Raw genomic sequence first — 12,455 nt, 5'->3', positions numbered from 1 at the left:
TTTTTCACAGACCCCTCAACTCTATTAATATAGTGTGAAAAACAAAAAATGATGAAAACCATATCAGGCCCCTCGCTGCAGCTCTGTCAGTCCCACTCTTGCGAGGGGTCATGCCGGGGGTCTTATGTCCATAAGTGACCCCCACCTTATGATATTTTGTATAGTACAGCAAATTTTGAAAATAAGTAGGAAATATATATATAGGCTGCCTATTTCCAGCTAAGTATTGGGACTACCATAGCATCACTTTGCCTGAGGGGGATCATGATGTTGAGATGGCCCTGAATAGAACTTTGGACTGGCGTGGAGCTCAATAAATTCTAGGCCAGTGGTCTGGAGGCCAATCTTATTTACAAAATTTTCATTCAGTATAAATTCACTGAAAAAAACCAATTCAATACATATAAAGGATATCTTGCTTCTAGATGAGGGTCGAAGACTCTGGGTAAGACAGGGGGGCCACGAGAAAACAAAATATGGTTCAAAGGGGGGGGGGGCACGTTCGAGAAAAGGTTAAGAAACACTGCTGTAATCTGCATGCGTAAATTTTTATTCCTCCTTAATGAAATCTTGCGAGATTTTCAGAGAAAATGTTGCTTCTACTAAATGTCGCATCCATGCACCTTATAAAAAAATATGCTCATATTTTACATTTAATTCCTCTTTATTTTGACTTTTACTGCGCGGATTATACACAGGAAGTTGTAGCATAACTGCCAAGTCTCCTGAATTTCTACTCCATCTCCCGGACTCCCGAAAAATTCTTATATCTCCCAAAAATTCGCTAAACAGCCAGCATCAATCGGGCCTTGTAACATCCAAAATTGGCGAGATGACTTGTATTTGCTTTGACCATATTTCCAGTTGCATCTGTATGGCCCGTTTAGAGCCCAATAGCAATTGTTTTGTTGGAGTGATTTGATTGGAAAAGTAGTAATGACAGGTAATTTAACTTACCGGTTGACAATGATTGGCGACTTGGCGCGATGTCTTTGCATGATGCCACATTTTTTGCAAAAGGAGAAATCCCTACATTGTTTTCTAAAACATTTTAGAATTGTATTGATTTTTATACATAGAACTTGGATCTGCGTAAAAACCTCCCGAATTCTAATTCCCTAAAATTGGAAGCTATGTTATCGTATGCTTGCAAGATTTTCACAGGGAATTTCGGGATTTTTGCAAGAAATTGCAGGATTTTTGTGCGGAAATTACCGGATTTTTGCTTTTTCACGGTTGGCAGGTCTGTACACAGTAAAAATCTTCTGTAACATAATCAACTTTACTCTGATTCCAAATACTTTTATAGAGTAAACATCTATAACCATAAATCCTTTGTAACGATATGTTTCTCCGTTCTTTTTGAGCAGCGCTTGACAAATCTTTAAAAAAATTATGGTACCTGCCTCATTTCTTAGGAGCCAACAATATTTTGTCGGGAAAAAAAAAGTGGTCCACAACAACTTTCAATAATCACACAGACAATTCAAGTGCAATTCCAATTTTTTAGTTTTTGCCACGATGACCTGGGATTTGTCAAGCCTTGCTTTTGAGTACCATTATTACAACTTTGTATTATAAGCATTTCGAAACCGATTAAATCAGAAATTTGAAGAAAAAAAAATGGCAATGATTAAAATTTAGAAAACATTTCTTTAATTACAGTAATAAAAATATACATTTCTTACATAAAAATATTAACAAATATAGAAATATAGTCAGTCACAGTTCACGTCAAAAAATATCAGGGCAATTTCTAAAGTTTCTGTCCCAATAACCACCTTTATAAACCCACGTAGTTTCCGGCATGAATGGATGGCGCTGTGGCATGAACCACCTGCAAGATAAAAATTACTTTATCCATTAAAAGTTTACAGCAGCATGAAACTGTCACAGCCAGAACATGAATCAATTAACCAGAAGCGTAGTAGAATTAATGATAGAAAAAAAAATAAGTTCAAGTAAGTTTTGTGGGGAAAAAAAAAACCGGGAAATTGTTGTATATATTAAAAAAAAATTGTTACGGCCAAAATTGGAGGAGTGAAATGTGGGTCGTCTTATATGTACCAGTTTCTGATTCACAAACAATATTGATTCTGCATATATATAGCCTGCAGGGACAGATTATTTATCTATCAAAGAGGTTATTGATAAGTAAAACAAATGTCGATTTATATTATTTTTAGATTGCCCTGATAATAATTTTGATTTTTATTTACCTTGCGTCTTATTGTACTCAAGATGAACATCACTTTGATGGAAATTATACTGCTCAGAAATATAGCTGAACCCATTTAAGAGGTATTATTTCCACCCTAAGTCCCTATTTTTTTCCGCTATATTAAAAAGTTTCACCTGTTTAAGAATTTTTCAGTTTGAAATATGTTTATATCCTATGATACACGCGACAACACATTAAGTGGTATCTACTATAGTATACAGTGAAACCTGTCTATAACGATAAATCTGCACATAATGATATTTTCTTTTGTCCTGGCGAAATTCCTATTCAATAGGAAATTATGCAAATGCTCAAACAGTCTACAACAATAACCTGTCTATAACAATAATTTTTTAGGTCCCTATGGTATCATTTATAGACAGGTTTTATACTGTATATCCTTTATCGTCAAGGTTAAGGTTGATGCTTCTCCAATGATAATGGTTAAAATCTTCAGGAGATGGTATCAGGTCCCGAGGTGGCATGCAGAAAACTATTTTTCTAGGATTCAATTACTACAGCTGCCAGACCAGACATGACCTGGACTTTGTCCCTTCCATGGTGTAAGCCCTTTATCTGTGTGGGTTGGGTCATGCTGGGAAGGATTACTACAGCTGGTGTTGAGCAAAACACAAAGAACAGAAACCCACAATGGCTTTTCGACTCAAATAACATTTCCTTACTTAGCAAAGGCTGCAAAAAGTTTAACCAACTAGTAAACCCTCAATCTAATAACATTGCTAATAGGGTGATGAGCTTAATACTCTGCAGAATAGCTTATCAATTGTTTGCAATGTGTATAGGGGGGACTTTAAATATATTACTCACATAAAGAAATGGGGGGGGGGGAATCAATGCATTTGTATTTTTTTTGGACTTACAATGGAACCCATTCAGATTGGTCTTTTCTTCTTTTCGTTCTTGCAGCTCGCTGTTTCTCTTCCAACCTGTTCTTCTCTGTAGCAGCGCCATCTGTTTGAAATAATTTCATTTAAATAAGGGGAAAACAGTTCATAAATTGATTTGACTTTTGAAAAAAAAATCTAAAAACAAAATTGACATTTTCTAAAGATCCTACTTGCGAAATGAACTGGCGGTTCATAGGAATTATACACAGAGCATAATAACGAACATTAACATGTTGAATACAGAAAATGATCCACCCCCCTCCTTGTTGCTTGATACATGCATCACGGCCGTTATTATTTTAAAACAGTCCCCACTCTTCCAGCATAGTTGCAGCAAGTTCTCATTCTTATGCATAGAAGAAAGGTTTAAAAAAGTGTTTCCCCACCACCACGGAATTCCTTTTTTTATTATCATTTATGACAATTGTTACTTTTACAAGTTTCTTAAAAAATAAAAATAGGTATGACACAATGTCAACAGCTCGCATCGCGAAAAGATAACCTTCTCTGCAGTGGTTGCAGACAACGTGTTGACAGCTTCTATTTTCTCAGAACGGACATAAAAATGAGTAAAATATGTCATAATACAATGAATTACTGCAAAGAAAAACAGATTTTTTCAAGTAAGTTGATTCGGCACAAGGCATCGATACAGGTCGAAAGGACCTGCAGTCAATGTGTTAAACAAAACCAACATTGGTTATAACAGAGCGGGGTTCCTGGTAACCTGGAGTGTCAAGAAAAAGATAAATTGGCAGTGACAATTTAAAATATTTGGCATACATCAGGGGCGGGAGGACATGCCAATATTTTATATTTGATATTTACGTCAAAACATTTGGGATTTATCCTGCTGGTCATTGTACTGTAATAGCTGCTATAACATGGGGGTCGTTATATAATGAGCATTAACTGCATTTATAATTTTTAATTTTTTTAGTGAAAGTATAGAGAGTTTTCGTACATCTTCTTCGTTCTTAAGGTATACATATGTGTACCTCATTTTTAACGGTTTTAAATGATTCTTTTTTCAAGTTAAGATCTGAAGTACACGTACGTGTACCTAACTCAAATGGACCTAGTAAAGATATCGACCGAATAATTTTTTTTGTTCTCTTTATAAAGGGCATTTTGACATACGTACAATAAACATAAATCAATCAATAATTTTTTTGTATTAGTCAGTCTTGGCTCAGGTGTGAAGAGGATATTGATGAATTCAGTAATTCAAATCCTTTTGCTGTCCCTTTGAGCTTTGAATTAACCAGGTTTGATTGTATTTGCAAAGCGAGATGAGATTAAATTGACCTTCATAAGTTTTTGTTCTAGTTCTAGCATCTGATAGAAATTTTAACCAATAAGATGCGTTCAATTTTTTCCCATAGGAATGCATCAACTAATTGAAAATTTACATGAAAATACCTTAGTGTATACTATTTTCGGCTCTTAAAGTGGGTGGGTGGGTGGGGGGGTGAGGGCTTGGATTAGCACTTGTCAAAGCTGATATCGCTTATACCTTTTGGTTTGGGAAATGATCAAGTGCTGTTAACTGGGAACTCTGCAGAAATCCGGATGAATGAGATCTGACTGTACCCAAATGATTTAGCAATGGCTTACCGATGTCACCTTCCTCCAGCTTCCTTATATCTGGCCTGAGACGGGAGTCTGTTGGCGGAAGGTTACCCTCCATTCCTTCGGTCAGTTCATTCAAGCTCATGGCAAATAATGTGAAGTTGAAATACTGTATAAACAAATACAATGATTAAAAACACATCGTCAATACATCCTAAACCTGGATCAAAAGTCCAATTGGAAAAATGTACATCATGAAAAAAAAAAAAAACCAATAAAAAACCATTCAATTGCTGAAATACACATAGAAATCAAATATAAACTCGAATTTCATTCTAGAGGGGTAGGGTGTTGGTGGCTGTCCCTTAAATAGTAACTGCTTCACCACACACCAACTCTGCCCATATCTCTATACCACAATTTACTGCCATTAACAAAATGGGTTGAAAATGAAGGCACCATCTGTCTGTGGTCGTCTCAAGCTCATTAGGGGAAAATATATTATTCTATATTCTTCATAAGCTTCGAACCGGACAGCAACCTTCAAGGTGGTAAACGAGCATCTTATCACCCGTTATTTGGGCACCTCAAATCATAACTAGCAATGGAAAATAGATGACAGAACTGATGTTATATACAAATCTTTTGTTTACACTAAATCAAAAAAAAAAAAAAAAATTGATGCAATGCATAACGAGAGCAGGAAACCCTATGCAAGACAGGGGGAAGACAAAAAAATATCCTCTTCGTTCCAGAGGTCCACACATGTGGAGGTTTTTGAATGGTTTCTAGTAAAGATATCAACCTAAATTAATTTTTTTTAAAAATGAAATTTTCTTTTTAAGGGGCATTTTGACATGCACTATACACAAACCAATAAAAAAAAATTTTTAACGACCAGTTTTGGTTCAGGGGTGAAGAGAATGTGGCCCAAAGTAGGCCATCGGCAAAAAAAGGTTAAGAAACACTACACTTCAATGATTGCAACTTTGAAATATAGCACTGCCATTCAATCAAAAGTTGTTCCTAAGCACTGCACTAGCAATTCTGTCAGATAGGTATAAATGTAATAATATTGTCCCACAATTCCACATCAGCCATGTCAACCAGTGTACAGAGGCTATTAAGAGAAGAAAAAAATTCTAGTCAGAGGTGAAAACGTTGATTCGATAATAAAAATATGTGGGAATTTCTTTTGAGGCATGGAGATTTTTTTTTCTTGAAATAGCAAAGGTTCTGCAAGGTTCTCTTCTACAGCAGATATCTGTAACCTTGGACACAGTGCAGGCTACATTTGATGACAATCAGCATTTCAATGAAGCCCCGGTTGTAACAGGAATGGATCCACAGCAGGTGGATAGGGATCACCCCCTTTTCAAATAAGAGTGCTATTCAATTAAATATTTCAGAACTCTAATTATTTTCATCTGCCACAAGTCCATATCCACCGAATCCAGTATTTGGCTTAAGCCATCGAACCTAAGGCTTCATCGTCATCTGGACACATCCATCTCATTGTTTACACTAACAATGATGCCATCGCCACCACTATTGCCACCTGACAGTTCTGGACTGATGGAGGATATTCAAATGCAGTACACGGTCGATTGTGATTTGTCACTTCATCAATAGCTGGTCGTATATAAGGCAGTATAATATTATAATAATATCGTATGTATAATATTATGATATTTTGCTATGATAATATATAGATATGTATGCAGTATATTTCTAAATACCTTAACTCACGGACGGAAGGTACTCGCGGGCTTCTGATCCGTCATCATAGTAAAATTCAATGATCTCAAAATGTAATATTCATGTAAACATCGTGGAGAGGCCTGATCAACTCCTCCATCTTATTGAGTTGTTGCCACCCATAAAAATAATAGTGTTTGGAAATAATTCAAGCCACGTATCTATATGAAAATCCATTGAGTGATGTCATCACTTTCTTCATGCGCCGAAAGCCTACTGTACTCCGATTCTTCAGAAAATAAACCTGTTCTCCGTCATTATAAATACTCTGGGCTGAAGCTTTAACAGGCATCATTTTGTTCGTTCATCCAGCTTTGCTAATAAGCAATCCCGAGTGTTGAGCAGGAAGCTCTTCATCTTAATCAACTAACATGCGACATTGTGATCGTTTATAATCGTTATTAACCATGTTCAACTAACATCTTCAAGCATAGTGTTTCGTACTACTCCGGCTGGTCCGAGTAGTCTGTGTCAATTTTTCACGCATAGTTCATCGATGCCTACGGAATGTTCTTATGGTAATGACGTGGTTGATGTTAGTGTAATACATCTGGTCGTGATGTGATTGCAACTCCTTGACAACAAAATGACGTCCCATGGTTCGCTTGGAAATATCTACGAGTAATGATGGCTTCATCGTCATAGTTCAGAGAGATCATCTGATGATTTGCTGTATTCCTGTCTACTTACCTTCTAACGAACTGTGTGTTGATCTTCAACAGCGGTATACCTCTCTCCCCAGTGGAAATGGACTGTTCTTCATGATTGTGGTCTGACTCTCCAAAGAAAAATGTGACCATTTCTCCTCGCAATTAAGAAAGTCATCGACAAATTGGGTGAGACTGTTTCTTTGTTATGTTGAGATCATGGTCAATATAATTTAATGTCATTGAGAATTTTAATTGTAAACTAATGTATCTTAATATTTTGAATGTATACAAATAAATGACTTAATTGGAAAATTGTCAATATTTTTCTTAAATTTGCCCTGTGACTTAATTAATGAATGTAAGAATCTCGGGGGGTAGCTGATTTTAAAATTTAAATATTGAATATTCTGAAATTTTAAAGTAAAGCATTCAGAGTTCAATTTTCAACTTTTGTTGTGTTGACTCGTGATACTCATTCCGTGATCCCGGAGTTGTGACTCAGTTCGTCACACTGTAGGCCATTAAACTATTGAAGAGCTCAGAGAGCTACAAAGATTTCCAACTTTAGCATATTAAAGTTTTCAATTACCAAACAACATGACTCACCTCCGTAGAATAGTCAGGCCTAGTATCAGCTTCCCACAACAGCTCTGATGGTATACTTTGGATGCCGAGTGAAGAATCCATCGAGTCAGATCTTTCCTGAATGTGGGTATACATATACGAAAACATAAAAATAATTTATTTCTGTTTCAGAAAATTGTTACAATCAAGATTAAAGATAGAACTGAAAACATGATAATGAATGATCAAAATGTGATTTGAAATAGGAATAAATACAATAGCACACTGACGTTCGAGATTAATTCATTCCTGAAAGTTGCTGATATAAAAAACTTGTATCTCAAATCAAACTTTTCCTATGAAACAATTGATATCCAGTTAATTCATTGAAAAAAATTAGAAGAAATGCTCAAGCAAAGAACCATCTTATCAATAGAGCACGACCAATAGTGCCCTTACAAGATGGTCAAAATTAATGTCGTTTGTGCATTAAGGGTCTCTGAATTACGTCCTTGCATTATGATGGTCTTTTACCCATGCATATGTTTTCCCTCATCCATTCATAATATAATCTAGCACAATACTAACTGTCATTAAATGTTCAAAAACAAATCATGTTTAAAAGACGAACCCTGGTAATCCAAATTTTTTGTTAATCCATGTGGGTCTCGGCCCTCCATCAGTTTGGATTAACAGAGTTCTGAACTTGCTTGAAAATGAATTACAATTGTACAATACAATACTGTTTGATCATTTTTGACACACCAGGATCATTTTCTGTGCACAACAGCTGATTAAACCAGAACCTAAAAAGCCTATTTAATTTTCTATAATTCTTTTATCACTCTATGACTATCGCTCTATAATTTGTACACCAATCCCTCAGTGCAGCAATAGAGAAATACTTTTGCTATTATCTTTCCACCATTTCTGTTGCAACTCTGTGTCACAAAAAATTCTAACAAACACTAAGCAGATTTTATTGGACTACCAACAGTCCCTGAACACCCTTTGGAACAGTAGGTGCGTTTGGTGTCTACAGGGTTGCCAAAATTACAGTGTATATTACTTAGAACAAAAGTATTACTCACAAGGCAAATATGGTCTACAAAAACAAGAGAACTCTGTTGGTTTCGACAAATTTCACAAGTGTGAACTTCCATACACTGAACAAAATTAATAAGACTTTTAATCACACGTTTCATCCTCATTGATGAATATTTTTCTTTTGGAAACTTTGATTAGTCAGTGATGCCACTGATGTGCTATAGTGCGGTGAATACCGAAATTTTGGAAAAAGACGCATATAAGTTTAATTCACGAAACCCAACAATATGCTTTTACTTGATAAGGATCCAAGGAATCTGAATAAGTGATGCCACTCAAAGAATAGTTTGACACCATTGGATATGATTTTTTTCACAGTTTTGGGACCAGTGTTCCCATTCTGGTGTGGTGGCAGCTCTGAAATAATACTAATGGTGGCATCGGATCTGAGATCCAAGACCAAAGATTGATCACATAATCAGAAGTGTATATCAATCAGGAAAAGGTGATAGAGTAACTGATGTATTAACATAAAACTTCACCAACTATTAATATAGAACTAATAGAGTGAATTTGTGGTTTTACTGCCCGTGGATTATATTATTGTATATACTTATGTATAAGCCGAGTTTTTTTTGCTGAAAAATTTGTTCCTTAATTTGAGGGGCGGGTGGGTCAGTTTCTAAGGAAAAAATATCAGCCCCCCCCCCCACTTTACCTAATCATATGGCTACGTGGCCTCTGCATGGCTAGCTATCTTGAAGATCTATGATGCCATTGGACTACTTCAGATGGCATCACTAATCAGTAGAGCGATTCTTGTAGCTATGTTCAAACCCCACAGAACCGATGATGTTAAAGCCAAAGCAAAAAAAAAAAAAAACACAAAATGTCACTGGCTTTGATACCCGGTGGACTTGCGTCTATTTTACAGCCTTTACATGGGAGCATCAACAAGCCTTTTAAATATTTTTTAAGGAATTTATGGACCAAATAAATGAGTTCCGAAGATAAAGAAATAACACAAAGAACACCTTAAAGAAACCTGACATTGGCTTGCATTCACAAGGCGTGGAATTCTGTTTCCACTGAAATCATCAAATCTTTTAAAAAGTGTTGTATCAGAAACCTGATGGATAGAACTGAAGATGACATCCTCTTTGACAGTGACAATGAAAATGAAGATACAACACTGTATTTGCTTTCGATGTACAGCTCGGAGAATCCGAAGAAGAAATGGATTAGAAAGTTTGAATCATTTTTAATTGCAATTTTTATAGCATGAAAATATGGAATTTTTGCCCCTCTAAAATGTACTGCGTTGGGGGGTCAGCTTATACACAGGTTTTAAATTTTTCGAGGTTCTGGTGGTCCTGAAGTGAGGGGGGATCAGCTTATGCACGAGTATAAATGATAATTTTGCTGCCTTCCTCTCATTGTAATCTAATTTTCTTGACATTACCCATGCAAACTTGCTGGCCTGGGCTATGGCCTCCTTAGTTCCCATCCCCCCTGAATACTCCTCTAAGTATAGGGCGTATTACCATATCGTACACAGAAAAAACAGGTCTACATACAAAAAATAAGAACCAGAGGAGAAACTGGTTGGACTGATTATTCTTAAGCACATAAATAAATTCAAGTATATCATAAATTGATATGCTTTAGAATATTACCATAAAAACTTGCTTAATGGATATATATCACATATCAGAATTTAAAAAAAATAAATAAAGGAAATCATACTCACGAGCGAAACATATAAATTATTATTCTTGGAATTTCGAGAACTGGACGTGGTTTCAGCATTGCTTCTCAGCTGCCTGATTGCCAAGAAGTCTGTGTAGCAGTCAACGGAAGCACTTCGGACGTAGCTGGTCCATTTCCCAAAGAGGAAACTCAATTTTTGCGTCCTGCAGCATAAAACACAATGTTAGGAAATTTCTGAATTTCTGTTGGATATCTCCGTGCATATTCCTAGAGAAAGAACTGAGTATGCATCAGTGGTAATACAGTTGAATCCCATCTCAACAAAAACTTTTTCTAATCCCTCATATAAGTTTACATAGAAACAATGTAGAAATATGGACTTCCTTTATAACAAAATTTTGTTATAACAAAGTGATTTCTCTGGTCTCTTGGAATTTGTTATAACATGATTCAAGTATATGCAACAGCCGCTGCTATTATGATTATCAAGTTTTCTGAAACCATAGCACACTATTCTTTTATTAGTAAATAGTTCAGTCTGGAAACTCAATAATAGATATAATGAAAGTGGTGCCATCTATTTAATAGGAACAAACATTATGGCACATTAAATTTATGTGTGTGTGATACATGCAATGAGTTGCAAAAAATCTTACAAGTCATCTATCAGCATGTTGACTTGAAGATAAAGAAGCATAATTGATAAATGGCTTGAAGAAGCATAACCTCTGATTTCAGTGACCAATGTGATATAATGATGCAGAAATATCAAAATGTTGCTTTTGTACTTTTTGAGACCAAATGCTTTTCTTTTTTGGTAGAAAATGTTTATCATAATTTCCTGCATATTACTGTAGAGTCTCAATAATTCAAGTTCCAAAAGTTCACAGTTTCTGATAATCTGAGGTGCTGAAATTTTTCAAAATTCCTTTGCAAAAAACCAATATTCTTCGCCAAGAATATGTTTAGTTTATTTTTTCCTAGTAGTTTCAGTTTGAAGAGAACTTGCCCTGCATCTCCGTCCATGACTAATAACGGTCTTGATCTCTATGCTGGGGGGTCATCAATGGGACCTCAGGCCAGAATTTTTCGCAGGCTCTTCTATAGTAAATTTACTGTAAAAAAATCATATTTTCATGTCGAGTCCCCTAGGGCTAGAGTCCCTTTGATAAAGAGGACATAAATCTTGGCAGCCCAAATTTAATGAATTAGGACAGTGAATCAAGAGCTAAAAAGGTAGCAGTAAGTATGAATACGTGGGCCCAAAGAAAACAAGTTAGAACAATACAAGATATACTAAAAAACAGGCGAATTATGTAGAGATATTGATTTTTGGAAAAATTTAATCTCTGCTGCTACCAACATGGTACTGTGCAATGGCTGGTGATAGCAATCAGCTAATAACGTCTCATAACTGATATCAGGCCACCAGATGGCGATATATATATATATATATATATATAGAGGAAATATATACTTTCTACTTGTTAATACAAGATACACTGAAAAACTGGCTAATTATATAGATACTGGTTTTTGGAAAAATTTCATCTCTGCCGCTACCGGGACTGTCCCAGTATACTAAATACATACAAGGTGGTACCAATTTTTGTGTGCACTATCCAAACTTTGCACTAAACAAAGTACATATTTTAATGGTGTAAAAGACTATAACAGAGAGTAAAAGGTTGTAAGAAATTTTATGAGACATCAGGATATTCTTTGCATTAATATGTCAGCTTGTGCCTGCTATTTGCGACTGAAATGCTAAAACCCATCAATAATCACTAGGCATTTATTTATTTGCATCTATTTTATATCATGCTTAGAAGTAGAATTTTACCAGGTAAATGTGCAATTTAGGTGGCTGGGTTATTTAGCGATAGTATACAAATCTATATCAGCACTGTAACAAGCATTACACAGAAACAAATTTCACGTTAGGCTCACAAACACACACATTCCAACATGTATCAATTTACAAATACAAATACAAATACGACGCCACAACAGGCAAATTGCCCA

The 12,455-nt window shown here is 35.6% G+C and overlaps 1 protein-coding gene across 6 annotated transcripts in view; it reads right to left on the bottom strand.

The window, feature by feature from the left end:
- Positions 1-1,633: 1,633 nt before the first annotated feature.
- The window catches only part of LOC149084549 (oxysterol-binding protein-related protein 1-like), a 72,622-nt gene continuing 61,800 nt past the window's right edge, over positions 1,634-12,455 (bottom strand). For all 6 annotated transcript variants that reach the window (XM_089234966.1, XM_089234969.1, XM_089234964.1 and 3 more), the window contains exons 22-26: positions 10,471-10,633; positions 7,716-7,811; positions 4,747-4,870; positions 3,103-3,193; positions 1,634-1,837 (exon numbers count right to left, since the gene is read on the bottom strand). In XM_089234966.1, coding sequence (XP_089091092.1) covers positions 1,735-1,837; positions 3,103-3,193; positions 4,747-4,870; positions 7,716-7,811; positions 10,471-10,633 — 577 coding nt within the window. In that variant the 3' untranslated portion in view covers positions 1,634-1,734. The remainder of the gene's footprint in view (positions 1,838-3,102; positions 3,194-4,746; positions 4,871-7,715; positions 7,812-10,470; positions 10,634-12,455) is intronic.

Source organism: Pholcus phalangioides, unplaced genomic scaffold (assembly GCF_987345545.1).
Source record: "Pholcus phalangioides strain wild (caught in Gottingen) unplaced genomic scaffold, Ppha-v1.0 ptg000008l_1, whole genome shotgun sequence".
Classification (NCBI taxonomy): Eukaryota; Metazoa; Arthropoda; class Arachnida; order Araneae; family Pholcidae; genus Pholcus; species Pholcus phalangioides.
This window is presented reverse-complemented; position numbering and strand designations above follow the sequence as displayed.